This window comes from Nycticebus coucang, chromosome 21 (assembly GCF_027406575.1).
Source record: "Nycticebus coucang isolate mNycCou1 chromosome 21, mNycCou1.pri, whole genome shotgun sequence".
In the NCBI taxonomy this organism is placed as follows: domain Eukaryota; kingdom Metazoa; phylum Chordata; class Mammalia; order Primates; family Lorisidae; genus Nycticebus; species Nycticebus coucang.
In genome coordinates this window covers 63,189,125-63,211,356 of record NC_069800.1, presented here as the reverse complement: position 1 = coordinate 63,211,356, position 22,232 = coordinate 63,189,125, and the positions used below count along the sequence as shown (strand labels likewise).

General features: G+C 54.9%; 1 protein-coding gene across 2 annotated transcripts; it reads right to left on the bottom strand.

Moving 5' to 3' along the window:
* Nucleotides 1-3,901: 3,901 nt before the first annotated feature.
* On the bottom strand, nt 3,902-21,173 carry NPEPL1 (aminopeptidase like 1). 2 transcript variants are annotated; one of them, XM_053573667.1, is made up of 12 exons: nt 20,925-21,173; nt 20,086-20,271; nt 19,331-19,498; nt 16,237-16,326; nt 15,753-15,834; nt 13,820-13,962; nt 10,714-10,791; nt 6,868-6,968; nt 5,936-6,059; nt 5,426-5,602; nt 4,921-5,031; nt 3,902-4,570 (listed from the first exon to the last, which is right to left on the bottom strand). In XM_053573667.1, exons 1-12 carry the CDS (start codon nt 21,072-21,074, stop codon nt 4,412-4,414), a joined length of 1,569 nt encoding a protein of 522 aa, XP_053429642.1. In that variant the 5' UTR covers nt 21,075-21,173; the 3' UTR covers nt 3,902-4,411. The 2 variants fall into 2 exon arrangements, with proteins under 2 accessions (XP_053429642.1, XP_053429643.1); XM_053573668.1 differs by lacking the exon at nt 4,921-5,031.
* Between the last annotated feature and the right edge of the window lie 1,059 nt (nt 21,174-22,232).

Genomic DNA, 22,232 nt, shown 5'->3' with positions numbered 1-22,232 from the left:
CTATGGGGCCGGCACCCTACTCCTTGAGGCACAGGTGCCACCCAAACAAGATCTATCTTAACAAATGTTTCATGTGCCCTTGAAAAGAATGTGTGTTCTGCTGCTGTTGGTGGTGGTGTTCGAGTTTTCTATGCATTTACTGTCTCACTTTTATTGAGAGAAGACTGATGAAAACTCCACTTAATTGTGTATCTGTTTCTCTGGTGAAATCGTCGGTTTTTCTTCACGTATTTTGAAGCTCCATTGTCTGGTGTACAAAGGTTTAGGGTGGTTTGGTGCTCTTGGGGGAATTGCCTCCTTGAGCATTATGACATGACCCTCTTCATCCTTGTAATATTCCTTGCTCTTAAATTCACCTTATCTTGTATTAACATAGCAACTCTAGATTTCTTTTGCTCAGTATTAGTACTGTACCTTTCTCCATCCTTTTACTCTTCTTTACATTAAATTTTGGAAATGGGTTTCTTTCTTTTTTTATAGAGACAGAGTCTCTATCACCCTTGGTAGAGTGCTGTGGCATCACAACTCACAGCAACCTCCAACTCCTGGACTTAGGCGATTCCCTTGCCTCAGCCTCCTGCGTAGCTAGGACCACAGGCACCAACCACAACACCCAGGTATTTTTTTTTTTTTTTTTTGGCAGTTTGGATAGGGCCGGGTTTGAACCCGCCACCCTCGGTATATGGGGCCAGTGCCCTACTCACTGAGCCACAGGCACCGTCCCGGAAATGGATTTCTTATAGTCAGCTGAAAGGTAGGCATTGTTTTCATATCCAAGCTTACAATGTTTAACTGGTATGTTTAGACTGTTTACATTTAATGTGATAGTTCACAATGTTGAGTATAAATTCATTATCTTGTAACATATTTTTATGTGTCCCATTTCTTTTCTTTCTTTTTCTTTTTTTTGCAGTTTTTGGCTGGGGCTGGGTTTGAACCCGCCACCTCTGGTATATGGGGCCGGCACCCTGCTCCTTGAGCCACAGGTGCTGCCCCTATTTTCATTTCCTTTTTCTTCTTTTCGTGTTTGGAGAGAGTTTCTAGGCCACAACATAGGGAGTGGGTTTGCAAACGCAGTGGTCCCTATGAATTGAACAGCAAGCATTTGGAGCTCAGAAAGGCCAAAGTGGTGAGACTTTGTGAATCAGTACTTAATACTTGAGACCCACTGGTCCAGCTGCTGGCCTGCACCAGGAGAGGGCCTGTGCAGGTGTCCACTTCTCCCCCATTCTTGGGCAGTGCCTTGACACACAGGGATTTCTGTCCAGCACAAATGTTGCAGGACCACCAGAAGAGTTGCCTTTTGCCTGTTTAGGTGATACTTTCATGGATCTATCAGTGTCCCCACCACACAGGTAAGGAAATTTGCTGGCAGATTCCAGGTCTCCAAGCTACCACATGGCAGTGTTGGGAGGCCAGTTTTGTAGATCACGGGGCACGCAGAGCATCCTGCCTTCTGGGGCATAGGCAGCCCAGGGATTGCACGCAGGTGGTGCCTAATAAATATTATTGGATAAGGAACGTGGTTTCAGGCCATCAGAACACTAGAGCAAGTAGGGTGGTGGATGCCACAGAAATTCACCCAACTAGTTAGGACGTCTGTAGTTACGAAGTGGGTGGACTTTCCCTGGTTACTCCAAAATTGATCTACGAAGAGGAGGAAGGGTCCGAGATAGCACTGCATTTCTACTGAAGCCAGTAGGAACATATCCTTTGGGGAGCGGGGGGGACAGCCTCATGTTCTAACTGTGCAACCATAAACGTAAACCAGGCTGCTGAGCTTTTGAATTTGGGGGGTTTGTTTTCAGTTCTGCTTTCCTGACTGCAGAATGCTCCCTGGACTGACCCCCAAGTCCTCTGGGACCACAATGGGGACTGAAACAAAAATGACCCCTTGGCAGGATATGGATAAGAACTAGCAGCACTCGGAGTATGGTGCCGGCTCAGGCAGAGGCGGCCTGGCACTCGGGACTAGACCAGCAGCAGGGTCTGTGGGGTGGCCACTCCCCTGCTGAGCCCTTTCCCTGAGGTCACACCGGAAGGAGCCCTGTGTTCCCAGGAGCTGAGCCCCAGTGGGTGGGCGGGAGGCCGGGAGCTGCAGACCTGGCTTCCCAGAGCTCACAGGATGGCTACGTGGCACATGTGCGTGGGGCCTGGTACTTTTCCAAAGGCTTTTAAATGCATTATCTTGTTGGAGGCTCATTTGAGGCAAGGACTAGAAGCAGACAGAAAAACAACTAATTTACTGAATCCTGAGTGGAGAGGAAGCAGAATGCAGTGTGTGTTTCTGCTGAGTCTCAAACCAAAACAACCTTTTGTTAAAGAACAAACAAATAAACAAAAATGCTGAACACTAATTCACCAGGGAACACGGTCTGGATGGAGGCTCAGGGCAGCAAATTCCACAAACATTTATGGGGTGGGAGGCTGCTAGGGTCAGCAGGAACTCGGACTCTGGGCCAGGAAGGAGGGGCTACCTGGGCTCCTGTGTGCCTGAGGGGCGAATACAGCCTGAGGTAGCTTCTTTTTTTTTTTTTTTTGGGTGGGGGGAAGGTCACCAGCCCCTGGCTGGAGTAATTAATCAGAGTAATTAATCTGCAGGGGAGGTGGGGTGGGATTTTCTGAGATGATTGAATGGCCTGCCAGCGCTGCCCAATAGAAAAATTTCATTCCATGCTAGCCTCTTCTTTGAAGTGAGTCTATCTCCTCTGTTGCTGGCGGCACAGAAAGGTGCAGGGACAGAGATTAGTATTCATCCCTTTTCCTCCCATCTGCTCCTCAAGCCTTGGAGAAGCTCATCGCACCCCCTGCACCCCTTTCCCTAGAGACAGCTTCATCCTCTTGTCCCTTGGTTCCTGTCTTTAGGGGTAACAGCCCCAGGTGGGCACTGGGATTCCAGATGGGGGTGGGAGGCAGTGTGAGGGGGGTCCTGATCCCCCCTCCCTTCCTCAGCATCCCTGGGCCCCACGTGTCTGTGGTGATGGCTGCTACCAAGTTCACCTGGGAACACTAATGTACATCTCATATTCCCTCCCCCTGCTGGCCCTGCTCGGCCCCCCAGGCTCACAAGTTGTACTTCCTCACCCAGCTCATCCTCCGGCGATTGCCAGAAACCAAGAACAAGTGGACCTGAGAGCACCCACCTGCCTCTGCTGCTGACTGGCCTGTGACCCTGTTGCTGGGGCTCCGGCAGGGCTAAGGGGAGCAGCCGCTAAATCCTAAGGCCCTCTGGCTCACCCCGCAGACCCCTGACTCCAGGCACATGAGCCAGACCCCAAGCCTGCAGCTGGTCTGCAGCTGGATCCCCGGCCCTGAGACTGCCTTTGTGCCTGCACAAGGGAGACTCAGTTCCTTCTGCTCCTTGACCTTGCATCCTGTGCCCTGGCCATGCGGCCCCCTGGCAGGGGGAGCAGATGGGTCTGGGGTCTGGCAGGGGGTGCCAGCTGCCTCGGAGAAGGAACCAGACCACCTCGGCGACCTCTGCCTCTTCTGGGCGTCTCAGAGTGAAGGGATAGAGAGCAGCCTATTGAAGTGCTATTAAGCCAGCCAGTGACCCCTGAAGGCTGCAGGTGCCCAGCTATGCCCCTCAGCTGAGAAGCCGCATCACCTGCTCCCACCACTGCCCATAGTCACCATTCTGGGTCTGACTACAGTTTCCTCAGATGGGGGGTGGGCCTTGGTGTGGGTTCTCAGGCCCAGACAGGGCTATGCATACAGCAGGCACTTAATAAACATCTGCTTGAGATCAGGCCCAGAAAGAGTCACCCTGATTCCAGGGCTGTGGACAGAGTCCCAGGGCCCTGGCAGTCTGAGGTTCAGGGCTGCCTCCTGTTTCCCCCACACTGGCTCCGGGGCCAGTCTCTAAATCAGAGAGGTCAGAGAAAGAATAGCGGAGACAGGCGAAGGTGTGGTGTGGCCCAATTTATTTCAGCCTCAAGTGAATTCGGAGGGGCCAGAGTAGGACCCTCGTGCTCCATAAAATCGGTCCCCTGCATAAGTCACTTCACTTTCCAAAGGGGAGGGTGGCTAGATGTGCTGGCTTGACCCGGGCAGCGTGAACGCCTGGGCCCTGTGCAGTGCTGGATGGCCGGAGGAGGGCCTGGGAAAGGCAGCGCAGCAGCCATAGGGGGCCCCAAGGGGGCCCCGAGGGGGCAGTACAGCATGGGAAGGCCTGTGGTAGCTCAGACAGAAACCAGCCCCAGCACGCCCTGGCCCCTTCCATGGCCCCAGCCAAGCCCTAAGCTGTCTTCTAGGACATAAGACAGAGCCATTCCCATCACCACCACAGTTATAAACAAAAAAACAAACCCAAACCCATTTTAAGGGACAATCTTCAATTGCTTAAAATTAATCAGTGCAAAGTGAGGTAAGAGAACCCCGTGTCTTTGGGGGCTGAGCGGAGGCCAGACCCTCACACGAGCCTGCGTCTCTTGGTATCCCTCCCCACGTCCCCCTCTTGTGTGTCCATCTCACAGCCCAGCGGGGACACCAGATTCAGCAGAGGGTCCTCGGAGGCACGGCCAAAAAGTGCCAGCAGGAGCGCCACACCAAAGCCGGTGGCACGCTCGCCCTGTGAGCAAAGGGGGGCACGAACTCTGAGCATGGGGCCTCTGCATGGGAGGCTCCCACATCCCCCTACTTGCCCCACAGCTCCTCCCTGCCCAGTAAGGCATCCTAGAGCACAAGCCAAAGCTTTGGGTCTTCCCACTGTCAGGCCATGCTAAGGGCTAAGGGCTGGGGAAGTGGGAACTCAAGGGCCCTGGGCCAGTACTACATGCACAGCCACTCTGTTCCCAGGAAGGAGAGGAGGGACATCAGGGCCTCCTTCTGATAAGCTCAGGTGGCTCCAGGGTCAGAGAGGGGCTCTGAGTGGATGAGGACGGGAGGGGCAGATGGCAGAAGGGTGGTCCTGACACTCACAGCGTGCACTGGTGCAGCAATGTCCAGGTGGACCCAGACCCCAGGCCAGTCAAACCCAAGGTGGGAGGCGATGAAGAGTCCAGCACAGGAGCTGGGGCTGTTGTCTCGATCCTGGGGAGGCCGAGAGGACACACAGTGACCTTTTGCTCCACTAGGAACACCTATGGGGCTGGTTTGCAGATACTTAGGGGTGGCTCATGCTGGGCACTCTTGATCGTGCACCATCACCTCCCTGGAGTCTGCAAGGAGCCTGGGCAGAGAGAGCCCTGACCATGGCCAAGGAGTCTGCATCTACCCTAGGGCAAGTAGGAGCCAGCGACAGGCCTCCTAAGGAGACCAAGGCAGACCCACAGCTGTGAGGCAGGAAGACCAGTCCGGGGAGGTGTCTGTGCACTGATGCTGCTTCCCAGGGCTACGCCGTCTCCCTAGATGCACTGGCCCCTGGAGGCAGTACTCTGCCGCCCTGTTCCACTCCCAAGGGCAAAGCCGATGCCTGCAGACTTACCGCCACTGAGTTCTTCATGTCAGCCACAGCCGAGGTGAATTCGCTGAAGTGCAGCTCGGGGCAGTAGACAAGTGGGTGCACCAGGTCCCCGCATTTCCTGCCCGCCTTCACACATGCCGTCTCCCACTCGGCGCTGTTGGTGAGCACGGCAGCATGGTACTTCCCTGTGGCGATGCCCTGGCCGGGCGGGGGGCCCAGAAAACACCAGATGGGGAAAGCCAGAGAGAAACACAAAAAACAAAAGAGGGAAGGAGAGGTAAGCAGAAAAACAAGGAAAGCAAAAGAGAGGCGGTGAGAATCCGAGCGAAAAGGAAGAGAATCGATCCCATCAAGTACAGAGGGCGATTTCTGCTCCAGGCCCATTTCTCAGGCACCGGCACCCTCACTGGGTACAACCGAGGGTCCCCACTGCCTCCTTGGTCAGTTAGAAGAATTTGGTGACAGCAGCCGCACCCCACCTGCCTTCCCCACCCTGAGGCCACAGCCAGGGTGGTGCACAGCAACGCTCACCTGAGCCCCAGTCAGTGTGGCCATGTCCAGGATGATGTCGGCTCCCAGGTCCTTGCAGGCGTAGGACACACCATCCGCCAGCACCAGCCTGCCCTCGGCATCTGTGTTGTTAATTTCCACTGTCCTGGGTGTGCAGAAACCCTGGCTCAGAGATGGGGCCCCTTTTGACGCTGAGGCGAGTCCCTGTGGACTGTGGAGACCCATCTAGAGCTGCCTATCCCTGTGGCCCCCCAGCTCTAGCACAGACACTCCTGCAGCAATGCTGTGCTGGGCCAAATCCCTGCCTGCTCTCTTGAGCTGTGAGCCACAGCAAGCTTCTCAGCTCCCCTCTGCCTCAGCCTCTGAACCTGTAAGGTGGGTGGTGTGAACTGGGCTGGACTAGCACTTGGCGCACTGTGCCTGGCACTGGGTACATGGGGAGGGGGAACAGAGGGGAGGTTCCTAGTCAGCACCAGGATATGGTACAGGCACAAAAGGGTTTCATGTCCTGAGTTCTGGGGCCTCTGTGCCCTGGGAGCTACTCAGCTTTCTCTCTCAAGTGTGTCCCTCTGCCACTGAGAAGGAGCAGCCAAGGGCCAGCCTTGAGGGGAAGATGCAGGGAGGGGGCAAAGCTTCAGACGGCCAAAGAATGTTAAAAATAAAGGTTGGAAAGGCTCGTCCCCCTCGTGCAATGGAGACCCTGAGTTCCTGGGCCAGGTGCCCCAAGGGAGCCCAGCATCTCATCAGGTGCCATGGATCACTCGTGAGGTCCCTCTACCAGAGTTCCTGGGCACTCCAAGAAGCAAACAGCCTGTGACCTGGGGACTCTGATACAGGACACCCTCCCAGCAGGTGGGGGTGAGCAGGATATGGTTGAGTGGAATCTGTCCCTACCCTGTGTGTGGTTGGGGTGGCCCCGGGGAAGGGTGACGGGGGCAGAGGGTCCGCCTTACTTTCCTGAGTACAGCAGATGAATGTCATCAGGCCTTGTTGCATTGGGTCCAACGGAGTTCTCAGCCAAGCAGAACACGGCATGCAGGTTGTCTTTGAAACCCTGAAAGGAGAAGCAGCAGAAGCTCCAGTTACAGGTTAGAAGTTTGGGGAAGGGAAGGAGGTGCCAGGAGTGCTCAGACCCACAGACAGCAGGAGACAGACAGACAGACAGACAGACAGCTCTGAGGTGCCGAGAGTAGGGCTCTGCCCTCCCCCACCATGCTAGGTTCAGTCTTGGCAGCTCCTCGGGCTAAGATTCACTCCTCTGGGGTTTCCCAGCTTCCCGTCCACCCACCTAGTAGACAAGCCCATAGAGGGGCTGGGCTGCAGTTTGAATCCTGGCCCCACTGCTTGCTCAGGCCTCATCAGCCTCTGCCCCCATCCCAGGATGCAGCCAGAAGCCCACAGCCCTCAACATGCACACATGTGAGGTCAGGAATAGCTCAGCCACACGGAGACTTAAGTATGAAGTTACAGTTTCTGAGGCCTAACCCCAAATCATTTGTATACTGAGAAACGCGCAGCAAAAAGGCAGCGGTCTCTGCCCTGCACAGGCTCCGAGCCTCCCCCTGGCCCCAGGCAGCGGGGTCCAAGTGGGCAGAGCTCCTGCAGCCTCAGGGGCCCTTGTGAGCGGCTCTACTGGACCCAGCACTGTCTCATCTGCCTGACACGCATGGAGCCCACAGCAGAAGTAAATGTTTGGGCAGGGCAGAAGGGGTGGGGGCAGTTGTAAGCCCTGGAGACCTCCCTGGGCTCCTCTCCATGCTGTGTACCTGAGCCTCACAGATGGCTGCACACCCCCCACATGAGGCAGGAGGTAGAACCCCACCAGCTCCTGGGAGCAAGGACGTGAGTACCCATCAGTTGTGCTAGATGCTGAGGCTCCCTGTCCCACACTCGCAGCCAGCCTGTGGAAGGACATGGGGGCAAGGGCTTCAGGATCCCAGACCACTGACATTGGATAACCACACACAGTGGCCACAGCACAGCCTGTGCCAGGGACCCCAGCAGTCTACATCTGGGGGACTGGGTATTGGGAACAAACGAATGAATGACAAGATTGCTCTGATGTCTCAGGATGATGCTGGGGGGCTCAGAGCCACAGAGACCAAGGAGATGAGCTCTGGCGCCAATAAAGGAAGGAACCCTGGGGAATCGCTAAGAGGCGTGCTGGGTTTGCACCCCAGTTAGAAGATGGAGCAGACATTGCCCTGCCCTCCTGGCTCTCCTGGCCAGGTCTACCCATCACCAGGGGAGATGGGAAACTTCAGGACTCAGAAGAGCTGGTGGTGGGCCCAGGAGCTGCCAATGTCCATACACTGCCCAGTATTCTCAGTGACACTCGGGACCCACTGATTTAACAGAAGAGGGTAGTTAAAGACGGGGCTGAACAGTGCCTCAGGGACAGCCTGGGAAGGGCTGAGGCCTGGGCAGGGTCCTGATGTGTAGAGAGGATCACAGACACCCCCAGAGCCTGGTACCACCATGCTTATTCCCAGCATACCCTGATGTCGATGAATGGCACAGCCTCAATTTCTAGAAAAGTTTTAAACATTTCATTGTGAAATAGGTTCAAACGTACAAAAATATTACAAAAGTTACATAAACAATTCCCAATGCCCTTCACCTGGGAGTTACCACTGTCAGGTCACCACCACCTCCAAATGTTGCCAGATTCCACCTGCCCCACCGACATCCATGTCCCACTGGGCCACATGCCACCCTTAACTGCCAGGTCTCCTAAGTTTCTTTAATCTGGACACTCGCACCGTCTGGTCTGGCTTTGTCTTTTGTGATCTTGGCACCTGTACTTCTGGGTCTGTCCGGGGCTTCCTCACGGCTACTTTCAGGTCATGCATCTTCGGCAGGAATCCCACAGAAGTGCTGTGTCCTTCTTGGTGCCTTGCTGCAGGTGGCTTTGGCTCTGCCCTGGCAACGTGCCCTGCAATGTGTGAAGAAGGGCCGGCCACTGTCTCCCTGCGACGCTGCGAGGCGTGCCGTGCCTGGAGGCACCGTGGACCACCTCACTGCTCTGCTGCCAACCACGCCCTTGTGCTTCTGTTTGGCACAGGTGAGTGCTCTTCTCTAGAAGAATTACTGGTGGTGGTGTTTGCCAAATGGTGATTTTTCTATTTTCTACCTACTCCCATCATTGCTTCTACATTAAGTAACTGGGATTCCACTGTGAGAAACAGCCTCCTCCTTCATCTGTTCATTCAATGACTTATTCTTACCATATGGATACATGGACTCTTAATTTATTCTGTGGATTAAATAATAACTCACTATTCTTTATTTTGTGGCTCAAACTAAAGTACATTCCTTTTTGAGAGGCTGGCATATCAAAGCTAAACAGGACACTATTGTCAACAGTGGGGCTTCCAGGTGGGGGCTCTTGTGGGAGGGGTATTAGCACTTTCAGGTCACAGGCTGTAGCACCCCTGGAGGTGTGGGAGTCCTGAGAACACCCGTAGCTGCCAGCTGATGAATCTGTGGCTTCCTGCGAAAGGGAATATAAGCCCAGAAGCATCTACCTGTGGGGGCATTTCCCAGGTGCCAGGATGGACCCCCTGTTGGGGAAGTAAGCAGGGATGAGTGGCAATACCAGCCACAGAGTGCCAGCCACATGGCTCCCCCAAAACCACTTGCCCACCCTGTGCTGAGCAGTAGCCGTTCCCTGCAGAAAGGGCCCCACGGGGAGCATCCGTGTCCCTCAGCATCCTTCTGAAAGGCTCATCACCCAAGGCAGCCAGAGGGCCCTGGAGGGAGCACGGTGGAGGGGAGGGAGCTAGGTGGCAGGAGCCTATGTCCCCATAGGCGGTGCTGAGACAGTCAAGTCCTCATCCAATGCTGGCAGTGTCCCTCATTAGTCTCCAGCCAGCGAGGGGGTAAGAGCACTGAGGACATATGTTCCTTCTCCAGCGTCCCCCCGCAGGGCTCTGCAGTGGATGGGCCACGGCAGGTGCTCTCAGAAGCCTGTGGCTCTGGGGCTGAATGCGCAGCCCTACCTGTGTGCTCTGCGTGAGCCAATGCTCAGCCGTGAGCTCTATGAAGGCCTTTTCCAAATGAAGGCGTGCAGGGCACAGCAAAATGTTCCAGCCAGCCTCAAAACGCTGCCCAAGTTGTCTCACCCCCTGCACCTCAATGTCCCTGCCAGCCGGAGCTGTGGTCGGCTGGCCCTGTCTGGGACAGCACAGTTGTCTAGGACGCCTCAGGCATATAGAGCAAGCTCGTCCCTCCTCCAGGGACCTCTATTCTGCTTCTTAAGACCAGGTACCTGCCAGACACCTGACCAGTCAGAATTAGAAACTATTTGTCAGGCTTTTTGTTTTTCAATTTCGAGTTTACCCTGAGAAATGGGATTTCACAGGCTAAGCCTATGGGGAAAGAATGTCTTATACTCAGTGACACAAAGAGCTTGGCCTCCTCAAAGCCGGCCTGAGAAAGCCAGGAGCATGGGGTGGGGAGAGGCTTGGCCTGGAGGGTGGGGGACCAAGCTGGGGAGGCGGGTTGGAACACAGGAGGGTGGCAGGAGGGATACTGGAAGCGCACCTGCAACATGTGGGCTTACACCTGCCACGTGCCTTGTGGTTCCACTAAACACACTCACTGGCTTGAGCCCAGCCAGGCCCTGAGCATGGGTGGACTCTGGCCTTGGGTGAATCAGATAAAGGCCGGAAGGGCCCAAGATCAGAGGAGGGACAGGCACCAGCTGTGGACCCAGGAAGGGACCAGGGAAAGGGCAGGAGAAATTTCCAGGGAGAAAGCCCAGGATGCCCCTGCAGGGCAGGCAGGGTCTCACTCACCTGCTTGGTGGCAGCTCTGAAGGCCCCCAAGATAGCTGCAGCACCCCCGCAATCCCGCTTCATCCCTGGCATGGTGGTCTGCAGGTGGTAAAGGAACCAAGGAGAAGGTGAGCTGCGTGCACAGAAGCCTGGCTGCAGGCCCTGCACACCCCCACCAGACCCTGCCTCCCACAGCACCCCCTAGGCCTGTATGGACCTCCTGCCTGGCCCTCTGGACACTCCTAGGACTCACGAAACTGGCTACAAATGGGGATACCCAGAAGCAATGGGAAGTGATGGTCAAAGACAGTAGAGATCCCTTTTGTTAGAGTAGAGCTTTGGGGTTACCACCTAGTAACTGCAGGGTGCTGTCTCTCCCCTCCTGCCCTCCTGCTTTAGACGGGTCTCAGGAAGGGCTACAAGAAATAGCCACATTTAGAGGTGCCCTCCTACTGCACATATAAATGCTACTTTCAATAAACTGGTTGAGAGTGATTACACACTTTTACATTTTATACATTCCCAACTCTAATCAGCAAGTTCATATTTTAAATTAACAACAGGTCCACAGATGTAAAGGTTCAGGGCTGAAATTTACCGAGGGATTTCTGAACCCTTATTATATTACACAAGCCCTGAATTTTAGTGGAAAGTATTTTTACATATAAACTGAGCTGCTTTTATAATTAAGTCAAGTGAAAATGATCCATTTCTTCTGACCTTATGTTCAAGAAAGCATAAGACTGTTCAAATGGAAAAATGGGGCCTCAGATCTGGAGTCCAACAATTTGCAAAACGGGCTGCTCTGAATGTCACAGGTGCCAGTTCACAGTCGCAGGTGGGACAAATGCCGACCTTGCAAATAAAGCTCCAGTTGATTGTGCAAAGTTCCACCAACCCCCACGTTATTTCTATTCTTATCAAAGACATGATTTTCTCAGTAATATTAAGATGTTTCTGCCTCCTCCATTGGGTTGACACTTGCACCCACAGTCGAGGCCGCCGCACTATAATCATTTCCACACCCACCAGGAAGATAAAACATGCCAATTTTGCTTAAGAATTTCTTTGCTGAAGCAGTAAAATTAAATTTTAAAAATCTGAAGCCTTGAATACCAGACATCTCCAATATTCTGCGTGAGGGAACAGAAGGTGCCCAGGAAGGGCCAGAACACAGTGCGGGTGTGACTGTGTGAGCTCCAAGTGCCCTCAGCCATTCTCACCAGTTTTACTTGAAAGAGCAACTGACAGATAAAGGATGGTTATTTGGACTCTGGTACCTGCAGAAATTTCCTAGAAAAGGAACAAAGTGAGCTTCTCACTTCCAGAAAACAGTTGACATTATTTACTGCCAAGGGTGTACACTTGAGCTTTCAAGCAAAAATCAGAATTTTGGAAAACTTGTCATGCCAGCCTCCTCGCACTCAGTGACTTTTCTGATGAGATGAATGGTGATATTAGTGAAGATGCTTTTTTGATATTCTATAAAGTGTCAAAATTTGGAGGATTTGCATAACCCTGTGAACCAATTATTTCCAAATGGTCCATTCAAGATATCACAAAACCATGCGTGGCAACGTCAAGAGAGACCAGTGGGTTTTACTGCACAAAAGTTCACTCATGTGGCTTCAGATTCCAAATTATAACCAAAACTTTAAGAAACTAGCACTTGTTGAGTTTTGGTGTAATAGCAAAGAATGCTATAGTGACCTCCCTGTTCTAACCGTGAAATGTGCTGGGCAGATTTCTTGGATAGAGTTCAACTGAAACAGTATGTCACGACAGACTAAATGCAGAATCAAATGCAAGATCCTGGCTGTCTTCTTTTACATCAGACACTAACGGGATTTGCATAAATGCACAATGCTACTCTCAATTATTTTTCATTTTCAAAAATAGTTATTTTTATAAAATTACATTATTTATGGTAACGTGCAATGGACTTTTATTGATATTTTAAAATGAATTAGAAGTATCTTATAAATCTGAGTTTTAATTTCCAGTACAATATCACTAGATTCCACCCTTATAAGCAAAACTTTCTGGGGGTCAGTACTTGCCAAGCATCTAAAGGGTCCCCCGTGATGCCTTTGAAGCCACCTAGTCCCTGCAGCTCCCAGTTTGATTTTGGTGGTTCCTCCCTCCCCTGGGTACAGTGCTGTGGCAGCATAGCTCACAACAACCTCAAAGTCCTGATTTCAAGCAATCCTCTTGACTTTGCCTCCTGAGTAGCTGGGACTACAAGTGTGTGCCATGGCTCCCAGCTAGTTTTTCTATTTTCAGTAGAGAGACAGGTCTCACTCTTGCTCAGGCTGATCTCAAACTCCTGAGCTGAAGCAATCCACCTTCCTCACCTCCTAAGGTGCTAGGATTACAGCTGTGAGCCACCGCACCTGGCTTCCCAATTCAAATTTTTAAAAGCGCCATTTGGGCCAAAAGGCCACATCTGTGAGCCACTGTCCTCCCAGCAATCCTAGGCACACATTCACAGTCCACTGCTTCCCAGGACTACCAACCCAGGCCCCTGTGGTGTGGGATGAACAGATGAAGATGGTGTGGAGGAGAGGCCACACCTAGGTGGACAGATGTGGCTGTGACTGGCTCCTCATGTGCCTGCCACACCACAGGAGAGGCTGCTACGGCCGCCTCCCAGGGACAAGCCCAGGTGACTTGCTTCTGTGCTGAGGCCAAATTGCTTTGGTTTTCATAAGGGTCACATGCCTTCTGAGGGCTTGTGTGGACCCCATGGAATATCTCTCTGTGGAGAACTCGATGGACTCAGGTTTGGAGACCTGGGCACCCCCTTTGCCCTTCCCTCCCCCAGGCAAACCACTCTGGGGCTGAACTTGGCTCCCTGGGTTCTGATTCCTTTAATCATTTCTGTGGCTTTTCTTTGGCCCCTGGCCAGAATTTTTGCTTCTAGACTCCTATTTGAAATATGGGCTTGAAATACAGGTGTCCCACAGGAAATTGCTTCCTTCTTAAGACAGGGACAGCCCTGTTGACTCCCCTGAACCTGGCCCAACTGCAAACTCGCAGAACCCTCACTGCCTTCAAAGGTGCCTCCAAGAGAACTGGCCGAGCCCGCCTTGGTCCTCCCCAACCTGGGACCTGCCCAACACCTCACCTTCCCTTTGATGCTGAGGCCGCCAGTGTCATAGACGATTCCTTTGCCCACCCAGGCGATGGTTTGTGTGGCTCCGTCAGGGGTATGGCTGAGGACAGCCAGAGCTGGGGGGTGCAGGGCAGCTTTGCCAACTCCATAGATACCTATGAGAGTGTGGGAAGAGCTGGTTAGGCTCAGTACAAACTGAGCAGAAAACTCCCCGAAGGCCTGTAGTCCCAGCTACTCGGGAGGCTGAGGCAAGAGAATCGCTTAAGCCCAGGAGTTGGAGGTTGCTGTGAGCTGTGTGAGGCCACGGCACTCTACCAAGGGCCATAAAGTGAGACTCTGTCTCTACAAAAAAAAAAAAAACTCCCCGAAGGCCCCAGCAAATACCAGCTCCCAGCACAGGCTGGCAATATTTCTCCTGGAGAGCTGTACTGCCCGGCTGGAGCTGCCTGCCTGTTCCTACCTCCTGGTCAGTAAGGGACTAGGGAATGAAAATTAGTTCCAATGTCTGGAACTGCAAACAAATTCTGGGCAAAGTATTGTTAGGCAAGAAAATCCACTGAGGAAAAGAAAATATTGTATCATTTCAAGAGAGAATAGGACAAGGTTACATAATGAAATGATTTCTGGATAATGCTCTAGGCCACTCTAGCCCACACTCATCCCCTTCCCAGTCCCCTCGCACACTCAGTGACTGCCTCACCCTTCCCAAGGTCGTGCTCATGTGTTTTGTACCATTGCCTCACTTGTGCGTTTACATGCTTCATCTTCTCAAGAAAACAGTGGCCTGCTTGGGGGCGGAGTCTGTGCCTCAGGGTCCCCCAATAAGTGACCAGGACAGGAACTATGGCTGCCTGACAAACTGCTACTCCTCCTGCAAGACCCACTGCAAACACCACCTCCTCTGTGAAGCTTTCCCTGATACGAGTGGCCACTTCTCCATTTGTAACTGGCTTCTGTGTCTGTGATACACACAACTCAGAAGGCTTCCTAGGACCCCACCTTGGAGCATCCATGTCCGGGTCTATCCTAACGCTTCACCTCTAATCAAAAGAAAACAGCAGAAGTGATGAGATGCCACTTCTGAGATCAGGTTAGGAAAACATGGGAGTTTCCACCTTGCTCGCTCTTTTTCTCGGTATCCGTCCGATAGCTTGCCCCGAGGGCGGCTCACACAGCAAGGAACTGCTGTCACCAGCCAACAGTACACGAGGGCCCATAAACGGCCAGCCTAGTGAGTCTTCCTGGAAGCGCGTCACTGGCCCCATGTGAGCCTTCAGATGACTACGGCAGGGAGATCCCTGGCACTGTGACACAATACACAGGTGTTGCCTTCAGCTGCACCCTCTAGGGCAGCGTGTTTTGTAGCCACAGATAACTACGAAAGCCCCCTCCCTTTGTCAGTCTGAAAGCACCTTGAGGCAGTTGAGTCAGTTATCTGTCCCTCCAGCTCAGGGGGAGGATGAGCCTGAGGAATCAGGGAAGGCCTCTGTGGGGAGGTGATATCTGAGCTAACATGTGCTGGATGAGATGGCCCTCGCCCATCATAAGAACATCCTGAGGGAAAGTCCTCCAGATAGAGCTGACCGTAGGAGGCCCTGACACAGACGTGAACTTGTGTACTCGAGGAACAGAAAGGCCCCATGGAGCTGGCCCAGGGAGTGAGGGCGTGCAGCACAGGAGGCAGCTGGAGAGCTGAGGGCGGGGGAAGGGCTTGGACCTAGCAGCTTCCAGAATCCAAATCAGAGTCTGGATCGCTTCCCCTTTCTCCCCTGGAGATGTTCTGCTTCCCAGGGTCTGGCCTGGGGCTTGGACATGGACTGATCCTGCCCAAGTCACACGCAGGATGAAGACTGGGACTATGTACCCTGGGGCCTGCCACTGCCCCCACCTGAGTGCGCCCCGCAGCTCCCTGAGGCCAGGACCTGCAGGGTGCTGCTCTACCCACCTCCAAATCCTCTTGCCTTCAACTCCTCATCCCGGATGACGGTTGGAATGATCCCCAGCTCTTTTCCAACTTTGTTAATCTCCTGGATGTGTTCATGGAAAAAACAACACAACAAGAACACGCGAAGATGGCTTAAGTCAAGGCGAGGCCTTTACGGCAGGAGAGGAGCCTGTCTGGAGAGCCAGCAGCTTCCACACTCTCCGCGTTCCGTGTGATTAAACCCAGGAGAGCAGGCTCACCCTCCACGCCCTCCAACTTCCTGTGGCTCGTGGCTGCAGTCCTGCTGGAGAGCCTTGAAGAGGAGGCCCTGTCCTCCCCACACCCTTCCGGACACCTCTTGGAGCATAACTTCACTGGACGTGGCCCCAGGTCCTCAGGCCGGGTCAGAGAGTGTGCATAGCCCCCAGGTTTCCTCTGGCTCTCCTTAGGGCCTACGACACCCACTCCACCCTGGTTCCACCCCTGGCATGACGGGGCCACGAACCTCGAGGAAGGCATCTGTGTTCATCTCACTGCAGGGCGTGTCCACGATGCGGGCTGCCAGCCGAACACCTTCTGTGGCATTTGCTAAGCACTAAAGAAAAACAGAAAGCTGTCACTGGGGTCCTGGGGCTAGGTGGCAAACATGTCTCCAATGTGCCCATCCCTAGTAACCCAAACATGTCAGAGGCACATGCCAGCCCAGCAGAGGCTGTGGGGCTGCCAACAGGGCAGCAAGCATCAGTGGGGAGGGAGAAGAAAAATTCTTGCCGCCCACTCCTCTGCCAGTAGCCTGTGACTGCCCACCCCCCACCCTCTGCAGAAAGAAGCTCAACACAGCTGCCTTCCCCCATCCCCCTGTGCTTCTAGAATTATACAGGTACTCCTAGACTGAGGCCCTGCCCCTGTATCTGTATATCTGGGGTCCTTTCCAGGGCTCGTGTCCTGATCTTCTCCTTATCCCCTTGTGCCAACCCGAGTGCATGCCGGCCCACGTCTGGCCTCTGCAGGTCCTGAACTCTCCTCTTCCTGCCAAGATTCCAGCCACCGTTTGAGGCACTTCTGAAAGGCCACATCCTCCAAATCCTCCCAGCAGAGCAAAAGCCTCTTCATGCCGAGCCTCAAACCTGCCAGTCCTCCCGGATGCCCTCCCTCTGGGCCACTGAGGAGGTGCTTTCCTCCCAGGTGAGTCTGTCTTTGTGACCTGACACAGCTCCGCCCACAGAGATGGGCCCTGCCTGGTAGCGCTTCCTTGACCACCCAGGAACTGGCAACACAGACCGTGCCAGGCTTTCAGGGTCTGAGAGCTCAGGGAAAGTGCATGCCCAAGAGCAATCACCACATGCACCCTGGAAATAGCCACCACAGTGAGACTGCGGGGACACCACCCTGTCTTTGCTTCAGCCCTGGCCCTGCAAGTTCTTTGCTGTCTCACTCTCCGCTGCCTCACTCTGCCCCTGGAGTCTTGCTCTCAGCTGTACCCGAGAGCACCCCTGCCCTATTTTGGTCCCCAGTGTCCACCCCCATGCGTCAGAGGCTGCAGAAGGCCAGCAGCTGCGATGGCTTCCTTCGCTCACTGAAAAGAGACGATATTAAAAGAGGAAAAGTGGCGCAGGTGTCGCGGGGGTGCAGGACAGCACCGAGTTTGTCATCACGGCTCGAGTCTTGTAATGTCAGGGAGGGCAGGCGCTGGGTCGATACTGCCAGCCTAGCTGCCTCCCCCGCCCTGTCTGGTGGCGGCAAGAGCCTCTGCTTGTCCTGAGGTAATTAAACCCCAGAGCCTCAAAGGTAGAGCCCTGGAACTTGACAGCTCAGATATGAAGTGTGCAGTCCCTGCTGCCTGCCAGCAGGCTCACCTCCTGTCTGAGGACACAAGAACACAGTGAGGACCACTGGGGAAGAGTGTCAATGATGTAAGCCCTGCTTCCAAGGAGGCCAGGTGTCACCTCGAAGACCCCAGACCCCAGCAAGCTTGGAGCTGGCTCCAGGTGGCCATACTGCTGCACAACCATGCTGTATGTCACCAGGGGAGAACCAGACATTTGTCTGTCCGTATTTGTAGGAGGACCCACTGCGTGCTGGGTACCATGCTCGGCTCAGAATCCAAAGATGTCCAAGGGACTCAAGTCCAGCACAGAATTACAATACACCACCCCATTAAATGTTACACAGGAGAACGATGGGAGGTCATAGGACTCAGAAGGGACCAGAGTCCTGGGCAGGAGCTGAGGAGGTTCCCACAGTGATGAGAAGGGAGAGAGGCTAGTAAGGGCCATGGCATACCAGACTCTGGTGTGTTCTGGATCTGAGGTATCTGGGCAGGGGCACTGATGACAAACGACATGTCTGTGGGGAAGGGCGCTCGGACTGCCAGAGCACTGGAATGCGGCAGGGCTGGGGAAGGAACACAGACAGAAACCAAAAGACACCAGGCAGAGCTGGAGAAAGGACCCTCATAGAGGGAAACTGAGCAGGAACGAACCTGGCAAGGCCAAGGGACAGCAGTGAGAGGGGAGGGGACAAAGGGCTGCTAGCTGGGATCTGGTGGACGGTAGGGCTGGATCTCAGAAGGAAGTCACTGGAGTCAGAGGGGAGGCTGGTCATCACCATCCCGCTGCAGAATGGTTCCTGGGGGTGGCAGAGACACCCAGAGAAGACTGGGCGAGCTCAGGGTGTTAGCAGCCGTGATGGACTACTTAACAGCATGAAGTAGGCTAGGGAGAAGCGGGAAGAGGGATGGCGCTGCACAAGGTGGGTGCACTTCAAGGAGGGACGCCCAGCGTCCCAGTTTAACAAACAGGGCCCTGTAAAAAAGCAGTGTCAGGAGGAGGGCCAAAACTAGGTTTGGGTGGGTTAAGGAGGAAAAGAGAATTAAGAAAGGCAAAGCAATTAGACTATGTTTTTTAAAAGGTTGGGGATGAAGAAAGAAGGGGTGCTGTTTTGGGTTAAGGAGGAAAAGAGAATTAAGAAATACAAAGCAACCAGACTATGGTTTTTAAAAGCTTGGGGATGCAGAAAGAAGGAGCATTGTTTCAAGATAGTAAAGAGGGAAATACGTTCTCTCCAGGTCGAGGAGAGATAACTTCAGGTCATAGAGAGGAAGAAGCAAGGTATAGACCGTGCCCTCAGTTGGGAGAGCTTGTTTGGGGCAGAAGCAGGAGAAAGGGACAAGATGCGTGGGGCTGGGTGAGTGGGGTCTGCGGGTGGGCAGACAGGGCCACAGTGGAGTCTAGGATGGCTGCGGTGGGAAGGGAGCCCCATGTCAAGCCCATCTAAAGACCTCAAGGTTGGAAATCACTTCCAGCCTTGCCTGATTTTAGGACCAAGTGACATAACATATGTAAAAGTGCTCCCTGTAAAAGGTGATGCAGTACATTCCCGGGCAGGATTATTAGTATAAAAACATGCTTAGGTGTTCAGTAAACACCGTCTGAACAGAAAAGAATCCTGCAGTGGAGACCTCCCTGAGGGGGAGGGAGCCCACTATCTGGCTTTGGTATCACTGGAACCAAAACAGCCCTCCCTGAAGGGGAGCCAGGGCTCTCCCGACAGCCCTTCCACCCGCCCAAGGGACTCAGTCTGCAGTTCTAGACACCCACTTGCAATGTGGACACTTCCACTGGCCCGTTGTCTTGTCCCACCAGGTAAAACTCCACCGTGACGGTCTTCTCTGTGCGTCTCAAGGCACCTGAGCGGTGGCTAAACAATGGGAAGGCTCGGGCCAGGGCACAGGCAGAGGCGAAGACATCAGGCTGCTCACAAACCATCTGCAGCACAGGGAAAGAGCCAGGGAAGTCCATCAGAAAGTGCCAGGGCTGTGTCTTCACTGCCTCCCAAACACAGTTAACTCCCGGGTAGGAACATTCTAGACCAGCGGTTCTCAACCTGTGGGTCGCAACCCACAGGTGCTGTATTAAAGGGCTGCAGCATTAGGAAAATTGAAAACCACTGTTCAAGACAGAGGTGCCGCAGCAGCAGTGGTCAGCCCATCCCCCAGGGACCTTCCCGGAAGCACAGAACGCTGGAAGCACTGTCTTGCCTACCCGAGGAAGAAGATATTGGTCACCATCAACTGCCTTAACAGACAGGAAAATGTCTGACACACAGAGACAGACACTGGACCTGGCCTCAGATTTGCCACCAAAACGGATCTGGGGCAAATCACTGTGTCTCTCTGGACCAGTTTGTCTGTAAAGCAGGGGTGGTAACATCCTGGTCCTAGGGGGCAGAGTGCTCTGCAGTCTGTAGAGAGCTGTGAGCCCCCCTGACACACGAGGTCAGCGCAGCCGTCACTGGCAGCATTGTGGCTCCCAATGCACCTGGCCTGGTGGCCACCGCTCTCCACAGCACTCACCACAATGCACCGATGGGCTCCGGGCGGCAGGCAGGTCCGCACAAGCCGGGTGATGAAGTGGGCAGCGGAGGGGCTGTTGTGCCGGCTCACCCTGGAGGGCAGGGCAGCCACAGTGGCGTAGTTCAGGTAGAGGGGACAGCTGTCTGTGGGGTTGGGGTTGAGCACGCTCAGAGCGGCCTGCCAGAGCTGGATCAGAGGGAGAGACAAGAGACAGGCTTCAAACAGCCCGCCTGAGGCAGCCCTGCCCCAGCTGCGCCTGCGCTTCGCCTCCGCAAGGGCACTTTAAGCGCCCCTGATCCGTAATTAAGGAGTCGTGTGGCCTGTAGCTGGAGCTAAGTGTCTCTCTCTGCTGGCGCTCTTCCACCATGTGGGATTAAGGCGTCAGGATTGAAAGGCCAGGTTGGGCCCCGTATTGCTTAAAACACTTGAAAACCCCAACTTGTTTGGGACTTAGCCATTTTCCACGAGAGAGGGTCTGGGAGCCAGATACCCCAGAGGGAGGCAGGGAGAGTGGCCACGGGGATTTCTGGAAGGCAGGGCCTGCCTGGAAGCAGGGCCCACCTGCAGCCCTGGGAAGGCGGCCCTTTCTGGGCAGCATCTCCCCCTCCCTGTCGCAGGTGTAGCAGCCAGGACAGCGCTGGGCCTCTGCAGGCTTGGACGGGGCCTGATGGCTGCTCCGGAAGGGAAGCGGCTGGCCTCTGAGGCCCAGCCGCTGGGGAGGCCGCGCGGCGGGGCTGCGGGCGGCGAGGCGGGGCCTCTGCGGCCTCCCCGGGCCTGGGCCGCCCCCGCCGCCCGGCCGGGCCTGGGCCAACGTGCGCTGGCGGCCGGCGGCCCCTCACCTCCTCGGTGACCCGGGGCTGCAGCTTCCCGCGGACGTGGCTCCAGGGCACGCGGAGCAGGTGGTGCAGCTGCCCGAGCAGCAGCAGGGGCCGGCTCTGTGGGTCCGCGTCCCCGGCGCTCGCCTGGAACTGCAGCCCCACGCTCGCCATCTTCCCGCCGGCCCGCGCCCCCGGCCCGGTCCGCCGCTCGCCCCGCTCCGGCCCGGGCTCGGCGCCGCCCCGGCCCTGCCCGGCCGCCCGCGGGCCCCGCCTCCCCCGCCGCTCCGGGCCGCTCGCAAGACGTGCAGGGCCCGCCCGGGGCGCGAGGGGGCGCCGGCCCGGCAGGGCGGGAAGGTGCGGGCAGGGCGCGGGCAGGCCCCGCCGAGCAGGCCCTGCCAGGTCAGCTTCGAGCAGGCCTGGCCCGCAGAGCCCGAGCGGCCTGGCTGCCAGCGATGCCGCCCCCAGACCCAAGCAGGTGCCGGGGCCGCTCGGGCCCAGGCGGGCCTAGCCTCGCAGTGAGGAAGTGCTCGCCAGATGTTGCTTCCAGGAACGGGTCCGACTTCCAGGGAGGTCTTCGGCGGTCTGAGGCCCAACCTCAAGCCCACCTGGTGTAGTTTTTGCCAGGCAGCCGCTAAGACCCCAAGCAGGCCCCCCAGAGGTCGCTGAGCGGCCAATGGCCATTGCCCGGGACCCCACAGGGCAGGGCCACCCTTTCTACGCCACACACTTGGGCTCCCAGACGTTTGTTGGGTTGAGATTGGCTTGGTGATTCTTGGATTCAGGCCAGCTCCGCAGTCTAGCTGGACCTCACTGCCAGTGCCGGTGGGTAGCGTCTACAGTCATTTCCTCCTCACTTCCTACTAGGTTCTTTGACACATGTCAGACTTCTGTTCTTTGGTAGGCACTGTCCTCCATATGAGAGATGTGACAGGGGTTTCCATCCAGGTCACTGCTTCTGGGATGGCCAAGGACAATTCATGGCACTGCCTTGATGAATGGGGGTTCCTTCCCCAGCCCACCCCTTTGCAAGAAGGGTCACCTGGCAGCCATTTGAGCAAGCTGTCCTGACTACCTGCCACCCCACTGAGAGAAGGATGACATGAGCAAGTGGGGTGATTTATAAGACCTAGGGCACCTCTGCCACCTTTCCTTGGAGAAGTCCAGTGGGAGGGGGAAGGGGGATGTGCCACTAGTTGGGGTCCTGGCTTCTGCTGAGGCTAAGACGCAAGGTTCAAGGAATGATGACCAGAATCATTTAAATATAAAACTTTGTTACTTGTTATTGCCCATATCCTGATTGCTGCGGGGCCTTTGGTTGGCACCCGTCTC

Coding starts and splice junctions, on each gene's coding strand:
- NPEPL1 (XM_053573667.1), bottom strand. CDS start 21,074: ATGGCGAGCGTGGGGCTGCAGTTCCAGGCGAGCGCCGGGGACGCGGAC. Junction 16,327..19,330: donor TGGAAGTGTCCACATTGCAA/GTGGGTGTCTAG, acceptor GTTTTTCTTTAG/TGCTTAGCAAATGCCACAGA. Junction 15,835..16,236: donor ACACAGATGCCTTCCTCGAG/GTTCGTGGCCCC, acceptor GAACACATCCAG/GAGATTAACAAAGTTGGAAA.